At 38.6% G+C, this 21,848-nt stretch overlaps 2 protein-coding genes across 9 annotated transcripts in view; one reads left to right on the plus strand and one right to left on the minus strand.

Annotated features, from left to right (window-relative positions):
* Positions 1 to 8,887, plus strand: part of macroh2a2 (macroH2A.2 histone) — a 56,893-nt gene extending 48,006 nt beyond the window's left edge. Inside the window, exons 9-10 of one of the 2 annotated variants that reach the window (XM_072282598.1) lie at positions 6,313 to 6,354; positions 8,201 to 8,887. In XM_072282598.1, coding sequence (XP_072138699.1) covers positions 6,313 to 6,354; positions 8,201 to 8,366 — 208 coding nt within the window. In that variant the 3' untranslated portion in view covers positions 8,367 to 8,887. The remainder of the gene's footprint in view (positions 1 to 6,312; positions 6,355 to 8,200) is intronic. The other variant, XM_072282600.1, reaches the window with a different exon arrangement.
* A 993-nt stretch (positions 8,888 to 9,880) lies between these two features.
* Positions 9,881 to 21,848, minus strand: part of gbf1 (golgi brefeldin A resistant guanine nucleotide exchange factor 1) — a 295,188-nt gene continuing 283,220 nt past the window's right edge. For all 7 annotated transcript variants that reach the window (XM_072282597.1, XM_072282593.1, XM_072282592.1 and 4 more), the window contains 3 exons: positions 18,879 to 19,056; positions 15,911 to 16,057; positions 9,881 to 11,366 (listed from right to left, as the gene is read on the minus strand). In XM_072282597.1, the coding sequence (XP_072138698.1) occupies positions 11,101 to 11,366; positions 15,911 to 16,057; positions 18,879 to 19,056 (591 nt within the window). In that variant the 3' untranslated portion in view covers positions 9,881 to 11,100. The remainder of the gene's footprint in view (positions 11,367 to 15,910; positions 16,058 to 18,878; positions 19,057 to 21,848) is intronic.

The raw sequence follows: 21,848 nt of genomic DNA on the forward strand, positions 1-21,848 counted from the left end.
CTAATCTTTCATTTCCTCAGTTTCCTGTATGAGCATTAAGCTGCACTCCAGTTCCTTGACACTTATCAGATGTATTTGTCAGGAAGACGAGATCTTCCAGTTTCCGTATCTTGCCTAACAAACACACACAGTATACAGAATAAGGTAGATGATCTTGTAGCACAGTTAGAGACTGCCAGGTATGATGTGGGCATCACTGAGTTGTGGCTGAAAGAAGAGCATAGTTGGGAGCTTAACAGCCAAGGATACACATTGCATCAAAAGCACAGGAAGGCAAGTAGAGGAGGTGGGGTGGCTATGTTGGTAAAAATGAAATCAAATCCTTAGAGGTAACATTGGAATAGAAGTTAAGAAACTGCAAGGGTAAAAAGACCCTGATGGGAGTTGTATACAAGCCCCTGAACAGTAGCCGGAATATGGGTGATAGCAAAGGCATGTAAAAGGAGCAATGTTAAGGTTAATCATGGGGGATTTCAGTGTGCAGGGAGATTGGGGAAAATCGGTTGATGCTTGATCCCAAGAGAGGGAATTTGTAGAATGCCAAGGAGATGGCTTTTTAGAATAGCTTATAGTTGAGCCCACTCGGGGAAATGCAATTTTAGATTGAGTGTTATGTAATGACCCAGATTTGATTAGTGAGCTTAAGGCAAAGGAACTCTTAGGAGGCAGTGATCATGATAGAATTCATCTTTCAGTTGAGAGGGAGAATATAAAGTCATAGGTATCAATATTACAGTGGAGTAAAGGGAATTACAGAGACATGAGAGAGGGGCTGGCGAAAGTTGATTGGAAGGGGACACTAACAGGGATGACAGCAGAACAGCAATGACTGGTGTTTCTAGGAGCAACTCAAAAGGTGCAGGAAAGTTGTCTCCCAGAGATGAAGTATTATTCTAAAGGGAGAATGAGATAACCATGGCTGAAAATGGAAGTGATAGACAGCATAAAAGCAAAAAACAGAGCATATAATACAGCAAAAATTAGTGGGAAGGTAGACGGATGAGAAGCTTTTAAAAAGCAACAGAAGGCAACTAAAAATCCATAAAGAGAGAAAAGATTAAATATGAAAGTAAGCTAGCTAGTATTATAAAAGAAGGTGCAAGTTATTTTCAGATATATAACGAGTAAAAGAGATACAAAAGTGGTTATTGGGCTGCTGGAAAATAACTGAAGTGGTAATGGGAGACAGAAATGGCAAATGAGCTTAAATATTTTGTGTTGGTCTTCATTGTGGAAGACAACAGCAGAATGTCAGATATGCAAGTGTGTCGGGGGAAGAAGTGAGTGCTTTTGATATTACTAAGAAGGTGCTTGGGGATCTGAAAAGTCAGATGGTAGATGAGTCCCCTGGACTAGATGGACTCACCCCAGCTTTCTCAAAGAGGTAGCTGAAGAGGTTGTGGAGGCATGGTTTAAGAATAACTAGATTCTGGCATGGTTCCAGAGGACTGGAAAATTGAAAATGTCACTCCAAGCTTTGTGAAGGGAGGGAGGCAGAAGAAAGGAAATTATAATCCAGTTAGCCTGACTGCAGTGGTTGGAAAAATGTTGGAGCCATATTATTAAGGATGAGATTTGGGGTACGTGGAGGGACATGATAAAATAGGCCAAAGTAAGCACGGTTTTCTGAAGAGGAAATCTTGCCTGACTAATGATGGAATTCTTGAGGAAATAACAGGCAGGATAGACCGAGTCAGTGGATGTTGTTTATTTGGATTTTGACAAGGTGCCGCATGTGAAGCTGCTTAACAAGAGGCCTCTGGAATTGCAAGACAGCTAGCTGACTGGCAGGAGGCAAAGAGTGGAAATAAATGGGGCATATTCTGGTTGGTTCTTGATGACTAGTGGTGTTCCATAAGGATCGGTGTTGAGACTGCTTCTTTTCACATCATATGTCAATAATTTGGATGAAGGAATTGATGGCTTGGGTGGCCAGGTTTGCAGACAATACAAAGATTGGTGGAGGGGCAGGTAGTGTTGAGGTAGCAGAGAATCTGCTGAAGGACTTGGGCAGATGAGGGATTGGGCAAAGAGGTGGCAGATGGAATATAGTGTAGAGAAGTGCACAGCCATGCACTTAGGCAGAATGAATAAAGTGTAATTAAGTAATAAAGATTGAAAGGGTTAACATGAGGACTTTGCTGTGTCTAGGCTTGTACTTGCTGGAGTTTAGAACTAATGGGGGCGGGGGGGCGCGCGTTCTCAATGAAAGCCATCAAATATTGAAAGGCAGAGATAGAGTGGATGTGGAGAGGGTGCTTCCTATAGTGGGGCAGTCTAGGACCAGAGGACAGAGGCTCAGAATTGAGAGATGTCAATTTAGAACAGAGATGAGAAATTTATTCAGCCAGAGGGTGGTGAGTCTGTGGAAATTATTGCCACAGGCTGCTGCTCATGCCTAGTCATTGGGTATATTTAAGGTGGAGGTTAATAGGTTCTTGAGGAATCTGCTTCAAATGTTATGGGGAGAAGGCAGGAGGGTGGTGCTGAGAGGGATAATTAATCAGAATCGGGTTTATTATCACCGACATGTGTTGTGAAATTTGTTAACAGCAGCAGCAGTTCAATGCAATTCATAATATAGAAGAAATAAATTTTAAAAATGAGTAAATCAATTACAGTATACATATACTGAATTGATTAAAAATTGTGCAAAAACTGAAATTATATATTTTTAAAAGTGAGCTAGTGTTCAAGGGTTCAATGTCCATTTAGGAATCGGATGGCAAAGGGGAAGAAGCTGTTCCTGAATTGCTGTGTGTGTATCTTCAGGCTTCTGTACCTCTTATCTGGTGCTAACAGTGAGAAAACCACCATAATGGAATGGTGGAGCAGACTCAATGGGCTGAATGGCCTAATTTTGCTCTTTTGTCTTATGGTCCATTTTAATAAGTAAACAATTTTAACACAGACTCTGTGAAATAACTATGCAGGTACAACCAGGTCAGCTGTATGAGTGCAGGATAAATTAATGCAGGTTAGTGATAATATCCATTGTGGTTTTCTTTAAAACGGCTCCATGGGATGTTTTATCTTCACTTAAAATGACATAAATATTGAATAAACAATATCAGCTTTGCTTTAGTTTTGCTGTATTGGAGTATCATTTTTTTTTGTGCTGCTGTCCCTGGAGTGGAACTTGACAAGTGCTATTAATTAAGCTACTACTGATAAGTATTGTGGTAATGTGAATGCTTCCAGAGAAAAATACCCTACCCTTTTTTTTTTGGCCCATGTTTACTGCTCGTGCAGAATTCATTACTTTTCCTATCAGCTGATAGCCAACTAAAAAACCTACATACACTGGACAAGTGGCCCCAGTGGTGGGAAGGGGTCTTGTCAAAGCTAACACTGCAACTTCCTCTCGAAATTGTCAGAATGGGAAAGGATTGAGTTTACTTCAATCAGAATTTGTAAGTTGGCAACCTTCAACATGTTTGTTGGGTGAGGTAACAAATCCATCAAAATCCTCATTATTATTAAATTAACGAAGTTCATGGCAGTGACCATGCTGTTCTACAATACACTCAGTTCTGATATTAGGTATTCTTTTCTCCAAACTGAGTTTTAATTTATTTTCATGTGTCATATATATAGAACATCAATAATGTAGCTAAGTAGCAGATAGAATTGCTAGATTGACATAATTGCTCTTTTAAATAAATGCCAGCTGAGTGGATCAAGACTTTTTGTTTTAAAAGAATCATCCAGTGCTTGAGAGTGGCCTCTTCAAGGGTATGAGGAAGATTCACCAGAAGGTCCTGATGTTTAAGCCATGGATTGTGACCAACACAATGTTTTTTTTTAAACTTAGTATCATCTGAAAAATGAATGGGTTAGTGAAAATGAGAGCAACCCTTTCAGCTAGGCTTTGATTTAAACAAATGAGTCCACACATGAAGTTAATTGATGCAAGATCATGGAATCTACCAGTCTTCGCAGAAATTATATATTCATGGAGTAAGATCATAACACTACGGAGGAGATCCACTAGTTTTCTGCACTTTTCAAGTGATGGGCAGTTGATATGAGGATGAATGTTACATTGAGGCTTTAAGTACTATAGTGCAAACTAAACAAGTAATTTCAACATTTGGAGGTGTCTTGTGGACCGCTGTACAACCTTTGATTACTTAGGACTTTCAGAATAGTGATTTTAGGTTACCACAGTAACCTGTTGTGGCTTTCTAAAACGATGTTTTAAAGATTGTGTGCTACAAGGCCTTTAGATGTAGCAAGTTTCATCTGAGAATTTGTAAACTGATCATAAAAGTTAGTCCAAAATTCCATGGATTATTTGAATATACTTATGCTTGCATGCATTTAAAAAAATTTGAGGTTGCCGCACGTCTGAAAGGGCAGCAAGATCACCAAGTGTATTACCAGTATACTGCAGATAAAATATTTGTAGTGTTTCTTTATAATTCTAAAATTTTTAATTGTTACTCTTTTTGGTACTACTGATGAAATTGAATACATCATCCTTTGACTAATGTTTTTTGGTCCTTGATTACTAGAAAAGGGGCTGTAAATCAGCTGTACTATAAGCAAGGACTATAATTTTGTAAAGAAAGACCAAATAAGATGTAGCTCCTTGTTCCTAAATTCATGCCATTCAATTTAAATCCAGTCTATTTAAGCCGAAAGCTGACCTGTAACTGAATTGCATACATACAAAGCAAGCCTTCATAGTGTCAGGGTAAAAATCGGTATGAGCAAATGCTGTTGAGGTAGGTTATAAACAGTATCTGAAACGGGAAGAATAGTTCAAGGGGAAACTGCAGAGCTTCGAGCCTCAGTGTGCTGAATGTACAACAGTAATTGGTGGTTTAAAGCAAATGCCTGTGCTGTACAACATAATTCATGGTTCACTTACAGCACATGGGTTATTTCTGACTGGCTAGACTTTGTGAACACAATGACTCTGCAGCCACGGTTGCCCTGCTAATACTTATCAGCAGCAAACAAGTCTCCAAAGCTGGTGCTTATCATTAGGATGCTGTGAATGGCAACCCCTGCCCCAAAAGTGGCTTGACACAGTATATTACTGGTTGTCAGAACTTTAAATTTGTTATTCTATGACATGAATGAACACCAGATGTTAATTTTCACATCAAACTTAACATTGCCCCTAGCTGTTGTCTCCTTTGAAATGACTGGAGCTACTGAACCCATTCTGCTAGAGTAATTGCAGGGAAGCTCCAGGAATTAGATCTTTGCCACTGGGCATCATGAATCAATCTAATATCTGAGTGCAGGTGGAATTATAGTGGGAAAACTGGAAATTCTGTGTAATCACATTGCTATCAAAAATGATCCAGATTGTTAGTTTAGCCCTCCCTGCAAAGTTGTTTTTAACCACTGGATAAGGAGGTGGAGGTAAGGCATGAAAGTGATTTGGCAGAATGTATTATTAAAGATTATTTTTATTGTAAAATTAAACTGCCTTTATTCAAATCATTAATTTGTATTTTATGATTAAAATTAGGAAAATGGGAGGCATTACTAAATAACCATACATGTACAGTAAAATAATGGTGAAATAATTATTAAAGAGAAGAGATTTAATCTTCCTCTAGATAGATTTCATTAAGATAAATGGCCGGCTGGTGGCGCAGTGAGATCAGCACCGGACTCCGGAGCGAAGGTTCCCGAGTTCGAATCCAGGTCAGGCCACCCCTGAGCACGCTTTCCATCTGTGCCGGGTTGAGTGTTGAGCTAGCCACTTGGCCTCATAAAAATACAAGAGTCAAGTCAGGAATGTTTATAACGTGACCCGGTTAATCCCAACACCACGTGCCAGACAAGAATGGCTGAATGTCTGGTATGACACGCTTTAAAAAAAAATTAAGATAAATAAGGCAGTAAAAAGTTTGTGGAGGACCTTTAATTGCAAATGTTTGCTACTACATTAGTGTCTAGCAAATACAGTTCTCTTGCTTTACAGCCATTTAATATTGTCAGGTTGGTTTCGGCTTAAAGTTTAAACAGATTTAGTGTTCCCTGTCTGCCCAAATCCCACAGATTTAATTGATGACCAATGATAATGAGGATGACCTGCTGTTTAAAGAACATCACTAGGCCATCGGCTACAATTTAAATGCTCACATCAATCTCAGCAGTGAGATGGAAATAAGTTTGTGCAAAGCATAAACACCAACAAAAGGCCTTTCTTTTGCTTTAATTCTGTGCAAGCTTCACAGTGGAAGCTCAGCATTAAAAGATCACCCCAGAGTGCGGGGGGAAGTCTCCTCGTAAAATTAATAATAAACTCTTTTGTCTTTTGGGGTTGATTTCCATGTCATTGGACAGGACCAGCTCTCAAGCTTCAGGTCGGTCTCCAAACCAATCAAGGTAGGATGTTCAAATGCTTCTGCTATGGTGGTCATCACTTTTAACATTTTCCTTTACCTTGAAGATTGTTGTTAGAAAGGGTGAGTTGCCATTATTTAGTGCCTTGAAAGACACCACCTTTGGTATCCAACAGTTCCTTTACCTTGTTCTAACTCTTTAATTAGTTAGAACATTCCTGATCCCTCAAACAAGCTTGATGAATAAACATAACCATTGATTTTTTTTTACATAAAACAATGGCTGAGAATGAACATTTCCAAAATTTTAATCTCATTGTAGTCTTGAAATATACCTAGCAAAAAGAAAAAAAAACATGACCAGCACAGAAATTATGACTTGTACTTTTATTTTAAATGCCTCTGATCAGCTACAGAGTGGAAATGTTCAAATACATTAATGCAGATGAAAAAATAGAAAAATAGTAGTTTAAGTTGTTACACATTTATACAGTATTAAATGGAGTAGTTAATGAAAAACTGAATTTAAAGAGGCAAAGAGAGCAACCCGTCACTTTTCCAAAATGTGTGGCATTTCATATGTGGAGCTGAACCTCAATATTCTGGACTGTGCACAACTGGATACCAAGCTGGCCTCCAGCTCAAAATGGATTACATAAATGCCTAGAGGTATTTAGATACATAAGCTTTTGTGTATGTGTTGCTCTCAAAGGGAGCACAAGAAGTGAAGGATCAAATATGTGATCAGAATATTTCCATTTGATCTCTGCTCATCTCAGTTGAAACTATCACATCAACTGCTGGAATAGAAAACCTACATTGTCAACATTCTTCATGGAACCTGTACAGCTGCACTAGAAGTAATTTACAATGTTCAGACTGAAGATTTATTGGTAATAACTTTGTTAATCTCATGAACAAATAGAAGACCAAACAATTGTGAAATATGAAGAGGAACACTCATATCACTAGTTTGGAATTGATAATTTTGCTGAATTTAGTTATTCTCTTGTGCTGACTCTGCACTAAAGGTTATTTATTGCTGGCACAAACTTTCCCAGGAACGTTGTTTATGGAGAAATAGAAGGGACAAAAAAGATGGAGCCCCCATGGGAATTTAAATTTAGTTTTTATTACTATGTATTGCAATAAACTGCTATAATAAATTTCACAACATGTGATATTAAACCTGATTCTGACACCAGGTGCAGACAGCAACATTCAACTGTAGCGTAACAATCCTAGAAATTTTTATATGGGGGGGGGGGGAGTTGATCTATATGCTACCAGCAAGTATTTCTTAATGATTTTTAAAGCTGGATGAAAAAATCCATGCAAGGAATAAGAATTTTGCTTTTAAAGTTTACAATAGAGGAGAACCACAGCATAGTATGCTAGTTCTTGAAACTTAAACAGGGAAAAGTTGGGTTTGAATTGTTACTTCCATCTGTTTCAAATATTTATCTACTTCTCACTTGAAAATTTCAGGAGTCTCCTAATATTCTCTGGAAAGCAAAGTAAATGTCCAGCCCCTCTTTTATTCTTTTGCGACTATTTAAAATTGTCAGATTCACTGCAGCAAAATCCTTACTTTAATAGATGCTGTGCATTTTTCCTTCCCCCTCTGATATCTGTCAATGTACTTTTTAGAGTTGCCCGTCTCCTTGTTGAATTTGTAGTTTTCTTCAGAATTGTCCTTCTACATAAATAGCTAAAATTGTACATTGTACTGCAACTAGTCTAATCATTGCTAGCTGTGAGCAACTGTGAAGCATTACGAGATTGTCTTTTGCAGCTCATTGGTACACAACTAGCAGTAATGTGAGAAAGCAACATCATTAATGAAGTATTATCAGTGAATTAATGGTTAATCTTCTTTTTACCTTCAGAAATTGCTTCCCGAAGCACATTGCTGCGCAGCTCATCCTCAAGGCCATCTCCAATTATTTTATTAATACAGCATCATCATCATTGAAGAACATCTTTTTTGTCCTATTTGACAGTGAAAGTATTGGTATCTATGTGCAGGAAATGGCAAAACTTGACATAAAGTAACCTTTTTTTTTTAAAATGACAAGCTGGGAATTTTAAACAGCATTTTGTCCAACAATGCAGAAAAGTGTGCGTGTGAGTGTGCGTTTAAAAAGTAAGAGAAGGTGCAAAGTATGAGTTCTGTGATCACAAACATGGTCTGAAGTTTGAAGTGTAAACTTTTGATTACATTTTTATAGCACTCCTCCCAAATCAGGAAAATGTTTTGAAATTTACTTGTGAAAAAAAATCAGAAAACAACCTTGATACTGTGCATCTTTTACAGTTCTTTTGTGATTTTACTAAAATTTTAAAAGTTTAGATTTTTAAAAGAAAATTGTGACATTTAACTGTCTAGTGGAAAATATATCATACTAGAAGATTTTGACTTCATGAAATTGTGGTTTTAAATATTTGTTTTGTTAAGCTAGTACATTTGGTTTCACATTCCAGTATGTAATGAAACAGCAATCAGGCTGCATTATGTCTCCTAATACCATTTGCTGTAGTTTGATAGTGTTGACAGCTTTTTTTAAATAATAAAACTTTAAAAAAAAAATCTGGATGTGTTTCTGATCTTACAATGATACTAAGATAAAAGAATCCTTGAAAATGGTGGACGAAGATGAGAGGCTTCCTATCTAATGTACATTCTATTTAGAAGCACATTATTCTCTCGGTGTCAGCTAAGGTTTGGTGGCATCAGTTTGAGGCATAACAAAATTTTATATGAAATGTGTATACATACATGTACATTTCCAGCTTTACCCAAGTTGCAGTTGCCTCACTGCTACAGTGACATGAATTTGGTAGACTTTGACCATGTGGATCTCTCCCCTCCCACCTGCCCCAATAGGATAATCACCTCAAGCAAGATGTAAGTGGCTAAAAGAATCAGGTGAGTGGCTGGGCACAAAACAAGTTGCAAAATAACAAGTGATATGGAGAATGCTTTGCAGGAAGCTGCCACAGACCTGGTGGGCTGAAAGGCCATCTTCTGTCATCATACTTCAGTGAAATTAATAATGAAAGGACAAAATAAAGCAACTTCACTGTTCCTGAGTTGCAGAAAGAGTCTTTTTCTGTTGATCAATGTCAAAAAGCCAAATTAAATCTACTGGGATTTACTATAGAACAATGGAACATGCAAACTTCTGGGGCTGGGGGAGTTGAATACTTTTTATAGACACTACTTCTCCCTTTTCAGCTGAAAAATACCAATTAGTATAATCAGGACTGCTGTAATGCCTTAGCAAAAGAAGTGTTTGAAGCAAGATAATAAAATAAAGTATATACTAAGTTATCTCAAAAGTTTATTGCAGGGTAGATATCACCGAATTGAACTGCAGAGTGCAAACCGGTCTTTTGTGACCTTCCTAGCCCAGGCAGGCTTTTTAGGAAAAAAATTATTTAAGCATAATACCTTGTGTATCATTTAATATTTTAAAAATAGAGCTTCAATAATGAATGAAACAATGTTTACAGTCCTCAGCAACTGCTAACAGAGCACCTATTTAAATCAACAAACCAGAGCTAAATTCTTTACATTTTGATTTATTACTGTATAAAGTACATTTAAATTTTCTTTTTACCATTATTTTATATACATTACTGTCTGCCATCCCTCTCCCATCCAATGAATGTGGGACAGATCATTTAAGTTTTACCATAACCACAGTAAGTCTTGCTGATATTTTCCACACATCACCATTAAATTAAAATCATTGTGAAATGTACAAAATCTGGAACAAAGACTTTAAATATAGATTCTGTTGGTCTCAAATTGCACAAGGTTTGGCCTTTCATGCCTATTTATCAAGTGTTGGGTCATTTACAGCTAATCCAGGCTTAATGGAAAGCAAACAGGAAAGGATTGTAAAGCAAGGCTCAACATATCCACCAGCATTTTTTATATTACAATTTCACATCTCTAAATATAATGATACAAGTGAAAATCTTAACAACTATAAATTGATTTATATTTATACATTGTTAATGTTTTACAGTAAGCTCCCATTTACTGTGAAGAATATAAACATTTCAGGACAATGGGAAATACAAACCAAAAATGAGGAAATCACTAGTTTGTGATGAAAATCAAGTTGACAATTTTACATTACATTTGACATGGGAAAGAAAATAAGTTACTCAAATGATGCTATTATGAAAACTGGTTTTGAAAGGCTGGAGCAGTTCGATTATCTTATTTTTGGGTCCTACTACAGGGTATTTTTTTTTAATATGTATTTTATTACTAACAAAATCATGTATTAATTCTTTTGAATTATGCAACCTGAGTATCAGGGTCCTGTTGTAGCCCTTCACATTGTCACTTCTGAAAATTATTTAAGCAGATCAGTTACATTAAGGGCTACTATATAGATGATTTAAAACGTGAGTTTGCAGCCAAAAGAAAAACAAATGAATTCTTATGTTCATTATAACATGGCACCCAGCAGTTTAGAAATAGTGATAACAGGAGACAGGGAATAAAATTTTGCCGTGTACCACAGACAGGTTTTGCATTTGTTTATACTCTACAGTGGCTGTTCAATGTTATTTGGTGCTCAATATGGCTAATGCTCCAAACAAGAAAACCCTGCTATAATGCTACTTTGCAATGGTGGATGCATGGTTTCTTCACTACACATTGCACACTAATGTCAGTGACTGGTTTGAAAGGATGAGAAACTGTAAAACAAAACTAATATAAGTAATGAGTCATAATGTAAAGTAAATACTTTCCAAGCTAGAACAACTAATTCACCTCAGATGCTGTAGATGTGTTTGAAGGACGAGGTGGGGACAACAATGGTACAGGAGATGTAGCTTCAATTAAAGCTGGATTAAGTATGATAGGTAGAGTCATAGGTGGAACGCCAACTTGAAGTGATGAAGTTAGAGGGTGCAGAATTAAAGGAGACTGGGTGACTGACTGATTGACATCTGGCCCAACACTCATCTTCACTGGTGTAGACACTGGAGTAAGGCTGGGAGTCCCTCCAACATGTACATTTTCAGAATCTGAGGACAAGAAAAATAAAAGTTCACTTTACTGAGAATTTTTTTTAAAAAGTTATGAACAATGCACCTGGAAAGTGATTATATTTAGTAGTAACTTTGCATAGACCAAATTTTGAATCCTGAAGATGCTGATTATCCATGATGAATGGCATGCCAGGAACTGGCATTGTAAATAGTCTTAATGTGAAGGCACAAAAATGGGATGTGTTTGGGGTGTGGTAGGAGATGCAGTATTGGACACATAAAATTCCATTGTTATTTGATATGATAATTTAGGTTTCCATACAAAACATTCCATTTTGTTGTAAACCCAAATATGTTTTACAGGTTTCCCCCACCATCCGAAAGTAGAGCATTTTTATGAAACGGTTCATAAGCCAGAAGGTCATAAAGCGAAGAAGCAATTACCATTTATTTATATGGGAAAAATTTGTAAGCGTTCGCAGACCCAAAAATAACCTACCAAATCATGCCAAACAACACATTATACCTAAAATAACAGTAACATATAGTAAAAGCAGGAATAATATGATAAATACACAGCCTACATAAAGTAGAAATACTTCTCTACAATCATTGCCTGCACTGTTCTCTGTAGCGAAAATCTCACGCAAGCGCTCTCCAGTAACCCTTAAGCTATGAAGCCGCCAAATCATACCAAATAACGCATAAAAATACACAGCCTAATAAAGTAGAAATAATGTATGTACAGTGTAGTATCATGGGAATCTGGAAGACATCGAGCACACTGATGATGGTGTATTAGGCTGAGTCGTCAGAGGTTGGGGTGGTACAGTGGCGTCAATCGCCTCTGATCTGGGCCGACATTTACGTGCCGAGCGGCACCTAATTAATTAGCTTGTTTATTTCAGCTTTTTTCTTAAAGATGTGCTGGGTGCATCCCGGCTACCGCTACATTCTCCACGAATTGGTAACAGTCTGTGGCCCGGGGGTTGGGGTGGTGGGACACTGGGGTGTCATCTCGTCTGTTTCCATCAGGGCAGGCAGGTCATCATCTTCTATGTCTGCCTGCCTCGATGTCGAAGGTCGAGGTTTGTCATCTGCTGAAGGCTTGCTTGACTGCTAGTCTTGCGCATTTTACTATCACAGAGTTCTTTGTAAGCACTCAAACCATCTTGCAAATATACCCTAAACTGACGTACCCTTTCAAAATTAAAGTTGTACTTTATCATTGCAGCGAAAATCTCTCACAGTTGCATCACGTTCAGTTCCTGGACAACTTCACTTTCAGTCCATTCGCTACTGCATTCGGTTTCGATCGTTATCCTTTCCTCTTCCAATTGCATGAGCTCTTTATCTATCAGTTCTTGGTCATGGGATGCCAAAACCTCTTCAACATCATCTTCGTCAGCTTCCACAAGCCAAACTCACTTTGTCCTTACTTCGTTCACCATGATCAAAACACTTAATTATGTCTAGTTTTACGCTAAGTGTAACACCCTTACGAGCTCTTATAGGCTTTTCCAATACCTTAGAACTCATCTTGCAAACGGATGCTCACAGGCACGTGTTTAAGCAATGCGGGCTAGAATGCGGTTCTGAATCCTGGGGAGGAGTGGCTGCTCAGGGCATGCGCTGCCTTTTTTCGTAACAGTGAAAACACCTTCTGTTAGCGAAAACAGGGAACTGATTGTAGGTCTTTCGTAACATTGAGGTTTCGTAAAGCGAATGTTTGAAAAGCGGGGGACACCTGTATTGGCCCTTGTTCTCTGGCTATCCATCCCATAGGATGATGATGGTTCTTTTCAGTCAGTTAGTGGAGTAGTACCCCACTCCTCAGAAAGGAACAGCATGTGCATGAGTGGATTTTAGGTGAGTAGGGGGTTGCACAGGTCCAGACCCACCCTCTCGACATCCCCTCCCGGATCCAGCTGCATGGTGGGGTCCAAGACGGCTGGGGGAAGTTCTGTTGCAGTGAATGGCCAGACCAAGCTTTGGTGAAAGGGATGCCCTTTCCACGCTTCACGGCACGTGTTTGCTAGATGGCCGTTGACCCTACGAGAGGGTTCATCCACCCTTTGACAGGTCCTGTTTCTCGTCCTGCAGGGCGTCTAGCCACCCTCCTCACCAGGCAAGCCTGGTGGAGGAGCCGGTTTAGTCGCCGACCACCCGATCATGCAACAGGTAGTACTGGGTTACATGGTACCAGTAGCACTCAGATGAGTGACCTGACCCTTGTATAATGTCAATGTACTGAAAAGACAACCAGTACTATTATAGAGGTGTAAGTGAGTTTACCAGAAAATGTCTTTTTACTAAGGGCTAATTTTTTCATATAACAGTCATAAGCAACTACTTTTAAAAAGTGCATATACTATTTAGTAACTTAATTTATTGTAGATAAGCCAGTTTTATCAAATATTTGTAAGAAGCCAAAAATGCTTGATTTTAAGACCTTCATAGAGCACAAATTGGCTTACAAATGGATAATCTGTTCACTGTATACTGGGGCCAATTTTGTGGGTTTCAATTGCCATCTTTTAAAATCAGTACAGAAAATCACAATCTTGATTTGTAACAGAAAAATTGCTTTTGCTTGAAATTTCCCTCTTGCATTGCTTGGATAACTAACCGAATTGCACTGTAACAAAATCTGCTCATGACCCAGCGGCTATTTGACCATAAATTATCTTGCACTCCACACTTAGCATGAGATGGGCTGGATCTCTCCCTCACCTTTATTTCAACATGTTTGTTCTGGCTTACAGAATGATCCTGTTAGTGAGATTATGAGTTATTAATTTAACAATAATTTACATAAAACCTATGAATGTACATATCATCTGTCAAAAATTGTACAAAGTACTGGGTTAGGATATTGAAGTTGTATAATACATTGTTGAGGCCTAATTTGAAGTATTGTGTGCATTTCTAGTCACCTACCTACAGGAACGATAATGCAGAAAATTAACAAGGATGTTGCCGGGACTTGAGGATTTGAACTATAGGAAAAGATTGACTTGGTTAGAACTTTATTCCCTGGACTGTAGGAGAATGAGGGGAGACTTGACAGGGGTTTGCAAAATTATGAGGGGTAGAAATGGGGTAAATGCAAGCTTCTATTGAGGTTGGGTGAGACTAGAACTAGAGGTCATGGTGCGTCAAGGGTGGAAGTTGAAATATTTAAGGGAAATATCTTCAGTCAGAGAGTGGTGTGTGTGGTAGGAGCTGCTAGCAGAAGTGGTGCACATGGGTTTAATTTCAACATTTAAGATAAGTATGTGGATGGGCAGAATATGTAGGGCTATGGCCCAGGTGCAGGTTGATGGAACTGGGCCAAATAATAGTTCAGCACTGATCAGGTGGGCTGAAGGGCATGTTTCTGTGCTGTAGTATATAATTCTACATTGATGTTAACATAGATAACTAATTAACATTATACTGAGTGCCAAAAGGAGGTTATGTGTTGTAAGTTTTAAATCCTATATTGTGTGAGTTAAAATTACTACTTCTACCATAACATTTTGCAAATGTAAGTTTTGAGAGGCCTTCCCCCATTTGTTTCTACATAATGAATTAATGCTATTGGCGTAAATATGAACCCTGAGTAGTTAGAATGAAGTGTGCTCCAGCAGCCTACAAAAGTGTCAGGAACATGGTATAACAAATGTCAAATCTGGCAAAATATTAATTTATAGTGAACAACATATAAGGGAGAAATTTTAATAAATCTGTCTCTTAAAAAAATCTTTTACCAGAACATATACATGTTAATGAAGGATCTGAATATTGTGTAAAAGGGAGCAGTAATAGTCGGGAAAATGAATTATTAGTTGATCTTAAGCCAAATTATTATTCTTGTACAATAAGAATACAGTTGAGTAATGTTTTTCTGTAATCTCAATTTTTATCAACTGGAATTCTATTATAATCAAAATGGTTTAATCAAGACAAAAAGGAACATACATTCTAAAACGTTTATCATATCAATAAGGGCGTAAAATGAATTGAATTGTTCCTGGAGCAGGCTTTTGTTTCCCCAAAACACTTAAGTACTAATTGTTACTCTTGACACAACCATAAACAATTTTCTTGGAACAAGAAGCAAGGTTATTTGATTTTTTTTTTTCATTACTAAGTTGTGGCTTTCACTAACAGGCCAGCAAGGCCACTAAAGCCTTGAAAATACATTGAGTCACTGCAATTTATTTTTCTGAGCAATTAAACGTTAGCTAAATCATTGGCAGAATTCTTCACCCTCATGAGAGTTTGGGATTTATCACCATACATGCAATTTAAAGCTCATCTGAACAGCTGCTGAACAACATTATGTATGTGCTCAAGCTCTGCTATAGAACTTTCACTCAAACCACATGATCATAATGACTGGACTGACCGAATTTGAAAGCGGCACTGCTCAGTGATTCAACATAGAGGAAAAATTGACAATTTAAGGCAAAAAACTGTAACAAAATCTGAAGTTTAATTTCAGTTAATTTTTATAATAGAAAGATGGATATGACTTGGTACTTAAGAGCTCTTTGAGCTCGGTAAAATTACTTAACAAAATGGCTCCAACTTACCTTTTGCACTTGCTTCTGTGAGATTTTCTGATGCTGTAATTTGACCAGATGGATTTGCATCTGATCCTGGTACTACAGATGCTTGTCCATTGCTAGGATGCTGCACTGAATTAGGACATGGTTCTGTTGGTACACCAAGGACAGGATCTGCAAATTAAAATTAATTTACTTAAAAATATGCATTGTTTTATCCAAAACAATACTCGAGGCTCCTGTAATACCAAAGCTGTTATTCCAAAAGCAATGCTAATACTTCAAGGGATACACTGGGTAGTCAACACCTAATTTCTAAAACATACAGTGGATTATCACTGAAAAATTGTACTGAAATGGGCAATTTGAACACAATATACTGTAGTAATAATTAGGGTGGAAAAGAATATTGTAATGTTCTCCAGTGAGGTAAAGGGAATGAAATTCTGAGGAAAAGGATACATAACAAATCACCAGATAGTGGAAGACGTGGCTTCATGGGGAATATTAAAAGGTGAAAGTATTTATACATTTACTATTTGTGTGCACTCTAGCTAAATACAATTTTGGTTTTAGAATTGGTTAATATTGGATTATTTAACTCCTTGTCTAATGTTACTGATTTGGAACAAAAATGGAGTGTATCCACTCAGAATTAATTTTTAGTTTTTCTTTAATAGGTCTGGAGGACAGAGGAGATTAAGGGGGGTGTCAGATTAGGATTTAGGGACAAGGATGTGGAGGAAGTACAGGTCATGTAATATGTATACAGAGCTGGCCGGTGGCATAGTGGAATCTACACTGGACTTTGAAGAAGGTGGTCCTGGGTTTGAAACCGGCTGGCTCCTTGCATGCTTTCCATCCATGCTGGGTTGAGCATCGAACTAGCAACTCGGCCTTATGAAAACCAGACACCAGACACATGCTAAAGCAGCAGCAAGGTTGTCGCCCGATGCGCCAGAAGGCGCAGAAAATAACAACAAACAACTATATATATCCATACACACACACACAGTTGTGCATACATGTATCACTTGCCATGGAAGTCTGATCCCAGAACATGCAGACGACTCACTGATTGGGGGGTGTGGGGGGAGATCAGCCTTTGTCCTCACTGGTTTGCTGGCCCACTGACTCGATATCTGAGCAGATCCATGTTGCTGATCTTTGAAATGGAGCAGAGGCTTTGACTCTGTCTGACCTCTAATTCCAGTGCTTTTGATTGTTCATTTGCCTAAACCATGGTTTCCACTCCACCCAGACCAGGATCTCAACCAAATGTGTTTGAATTTCCATACTTCTGCTCTCATTTCATCTCCTACCCAAATCAAGCTTAGAGATTCTTTGCCTGTCATTTTCAACAGGAAGTCCTCTGTAATGTGATGCCAGATATATCCTGTAAATTCCTCTCTCCCTCTCCCCCCCCACCCCACCCACCAGAATTCCAATGAAACTGTTCCCTTGGCAACATTCTGGTTCACTTTTTGATCTCCACAATACAGGATTCCCTTCCATGTGACTACAAGAGATACAGCGCCTGCCTTTTTAACCCCTTTCCTATCCACCATCCATGGACTCATTCAAGGTGAAGCAGCAAATTACTGCTTGTTCCTATTTAGTACATTGTATCTGATGTCACAATGTGGTCTCTGATGATAGGAAAACCAACAGCAGATCGGATGAGTGCTTTGCTGAACACCTCCCAAGGATTCCTTTCATTTCAACCCCTGCCCATTCTCACTCAGATGTGCTTCTGGCCTCTCACACTGTTCCAATAGAGCATCGAACAAGCTCATCTAGTGAGGCACCTTTCAGGTCATGGGACAAAACACTGAATTTCAGATAATCATTTCTTCCAGCTTATAACAGAAGTACTCAAGTCCAACACAAAAAATGTTAATGTGCAACACTGTTCTTTCCTATGGCTACTGCCTGACCTGACACTGTTCCAGTATTCTTTTATTATAGATCTCCAGTAGCTTGTATCCCGCATTTCCAATTCTGTTTGACATACATTTAAACTGCTGTAATAGGTCTTCAGCACCCTCTTTCAGCCAACACAAACACTAACTGTATCAGTCATCCCTCTCAGTCTCCAACCTATGATATTACCTTCATTTCCCACTCTCCTCCTCTATAGTCGTGTCCGATTTATAGCTTTTCCTAGCTATGATCAAACGCTATCATCCCAAAACTTTACCCTCTTCTCTTATTGGATTCTCCCTCACTTGCTGAATGATTCCAGAATTCTGTTTTAGTTCAGATTTTAAGTATCAGCAACTTTTTCCATTCAAAATGACGAAGCGTGTGGAATGAGCTTCCAGCAGACGTGGTTGAGGCAGGTTCGACGTTGTCGTTTAAAGTTAAATTGGATAGATATATGGGCAGGAAGGGAATAGAGGGTTATGGACCGAGTGCAGGTCGGTGGGACTAGGTGAGAGTAGGAGTTCAGCACAGACTAGAAGGGCCGAGATGGCTTGTTTCCATGCAGTAATTGCTATATAGTTATATATGGAAACTCTGCCCTTTATACAGCGGACGACTGCCAGTTTCCACCTGTTTGCCCTGAAAAATTCAGGTGCCAAAGTACTTGATCATTTTTAAGTTGTTTTATAGCAAGATCTTCGATTAACTTGAAGGAACTTGAAGTTCAGATTTTCTTCAATCTGATTATCAATATGATTCACAGGATTTTTATTTGCATCAATTGCCAGCTAAAAGATTGGAATAAATTTTACATTACTTTTTGGTTCTGCCATTTCAGGCCAGCACATCATCTCTACTTTCTCTGATATGGATCAGTCAATTTTAGAACGATCCCAATAGGAGTTAGGCAAAAAATCTGAACCTTTTTTGTCACCAAAATTACTTAGTATATAGACATGTTAGAGACCTAGTTCATATTCAACAGACATGTGGATAATCATTTCTAACTACTTTAATCTATGTGAAAGACAGGCATTCAAGAGTTAAACATGGAATGTAAGTTTTTCACCTTGAATAACTGTTTGTTTAAATAGTTCATCCTTTAGTTGAGGCAAGAAGCAATCTATTCTTTCCCACGTAATCTCCCAAAGCTGAGAATAACCAGTCCTTGACTCAGCACAGTGAAAAATGCCAGCTGTATCCATAACCAGGAGCATGTTCTTGAGTGATTCTGGTATTGCTTCCAACTAAAAGGAAAGAAATTATCAACATTCCACAGCACGATGATAACTGCTCAAGAAATAGAATCTTTGCCAGTAAATTACACAAAGGTAACTGGAATTCAGTTTTGTTCAATTGACAGATATAAGCGTACTTTGGAACAGGTTGAATAAGTGACAGCACCCAAACCAAAGTCTAACTGCACTTAAAGAATCAGTTAAGTACACTGAGGTGCATCAATGCTGGGTCTGGGTCTGTATAACTACAAATACTAAATTGAATCTACTATATGTTTAATTTTACAAGTCCACAGTTTTAGGGGCAAAAGGTTTGCTGTGTTGTCATGTCATCGACAGATAAATCCTACATCTGAATACCTAGATGAAACATGTAACATTCCCAGTAACAGCTGGCGTGGAAACAAAGATATAAAACTCGGATTTTATAAAAAACTGTAAAGTCATTTACTGGTTGAACATTGACTATTTTTTCCTTTTCCAAAAAGGCACAGTAAATAATTGGTATCGGCTTCAGGGAGCATCTGTAACTTTGTAATCTGCTTCTGTAAAGCTACCAACTATATAGACTTGTTGGGAATTAATTCTTTGCAGTATCATGATGAAAATAGTTATATCAGCATGAATCTATGAGAGATGCAAGACAACATGTGTACCAGTGATCCAAACGACAGGGATTAAAATGGACAGATTAACAATGTGCACTCTTGTTACTCTAACTGTGTCAGGCCAACCAATTAAATGAGAAATTGAGGGTGGAGAGCATGATGTAATTGAGATCTGTAACCTGTCCATAGTTCTCTCAATGGTTGTTAGGGAGCAGAGAGAGAGCAGGCAGAGGCCATATGGTCAATAAATGGACTAGACAGGAATCGATCTTTAAACCACTTCCAATGAATTTCTAATTATATCATGGAAGTTTTTTTTATTGGTACTTACAAGCAGTAATTGTCGGTGAAATCACCACATACACAAAGGCAGTTCTCTTATTAGAATAACAGCTGCCAGATGCTTGCACATACTGCAGCCACTTGATACAAGTGTTCCTGGAAACTAACCAGGATATTTATACAGAGAATGATCAGTTGTTCTCATATACAGTATATCATGTGCTGGTAAATTATGAATAGAAAGCAGGAAGATAGACCAACATGGTAGATACCCTCAGCTTATGATATGAAAATACGTAAGAAATGTCTGTGTGGATGAAGAGAGTTTGGTGGGTAGGAGAGAAAGATGAGTCAATCTTCATCTTCCAAGAACTACACAGGGAATTAGCTGTAGGAAAGGAGCCAAACTCTGTTTTCAAAAACTCCAAAGTAAAAGAAAGAGAAAAGCAATCAAAAGCATTCGTCAAAGCAAATGTCAATTGACTCTGAGGAGTTCCGGGGTAGGTGAACCCATGGAAAGCATCTGGCCCAAATGGTATACCTGGGCTGAGCACTAAAAATCTGTTCTGATCAACTGGCTGGAGTGTTCACTGAGATCTTCAACCTCTTGCTTTGGCAGTCTGAGGTAACTATTTGCCTCAAGCAGACTTCAATTATTCTAGTGCTTCAGAAGTACATGATAACCTGCTTCAATGACTGTTGTCTCATAGCACTGACATCCACAGTGATGGAATGTTGTGACAGGTTGGTGAAGAAACATATCAACTCCAGGCTGAGAAGCAACTTTGGTCCACTTCAATTTGCCTACTGGCACAACAGGTCCAGAGCAGATGCCATTTCATCGGCTTTTCATTCACCCCAAGAACATCCGGACAGTGAAGATGCAAACATCAGGATGCTCTTTATCAACTACAGCTCAGCATTCAATGCCATCATCCCCTCAAAATAATAAGCTTCAAGACCTTGTTCTAATACCTCGTTGTGCAACTGGGTCCCCAATTTTCTTACTTGCAGATCATCGTCAATTCAGATTGGCAATATTTCCTCCACAATGTCCATCAGCATAGGTGCACAACAAGGTTGTGTGCTTAGCCCTTGCTCTACTCGCTTTACGCTTATGACTGTGTGGCTAAGCAAAGCTCCAATGCCATTTTTAAGTTTGCTGACCATTGTCCTAGGTCAAGTCAAAGGTGGTGATGAAACAGCATATGGAAAAGAGATTGAAAATCTGGATGAGAGGTGTCACAACAACGTTTTGCTCAATGTCAGCACAACTAAGGAACTCATTATTAGACTTCAGGAGGAGGAAACCGGGGGTTTATGAGCCAGTTTTCATTGGGGATCAGAGGTGGAGAGGGTCAGCAACTTTAAATTTCTAGGTGTTATCATTTCAGAGGGCCTGTCCTGAGCCTAGCACGCAAGTGCAATTGAGAAGAAAGTACAACAGTTCCTCTACTTCCTTAGGAGTTTGTGAGAATTTAGCATCATGTCTATAACTTTGACTAATTTTTATATAAGTGTGGTGAAAAGTATATTGACTGGTTGCATCACAGCATGGTATGGAAACACTAATACCCCTGAACAGAAAATCCTGCAAAAAAATCGTGGACACAATCCAGTCCATCACAGATAAAGCCCTCTCCACTATTAAGTAAATCTACATGGAGCACTGTCGCAAAAATGCAGGGTCCATCATCAGGGTCCCCCATCACCCAGGTCATGCTTTGTATGGGGTGTCAGGGAGGGGTAGCACCTCTGGTGGGGGAACATGTCGCGTCCCTTTCGGGGCGGTTAGTCCACCTTTGGTCCCCACCTGGCACTCAGCTCTCACCCGTGGTTCCCCATAGCTGTTTGCATGCGACAGCAGCCACACCCCGGGCAACGGCTTCCACAAGCTGGCTAAACCAGGTG

Source organism: Mobula birostris, chromosome 18 (assembly GCF_030028105.1).
Source record: "Mobula birostris isolate sMobBir1 chromosome 18, sMobBir1.hap1, whole genome shotgun sequence".
NCBI lineage: Eukaryota > Metazoa > Chordata > Chondrichthyes > Myliobatiformes > Myliobatidae > Mobula > Mobula birostris.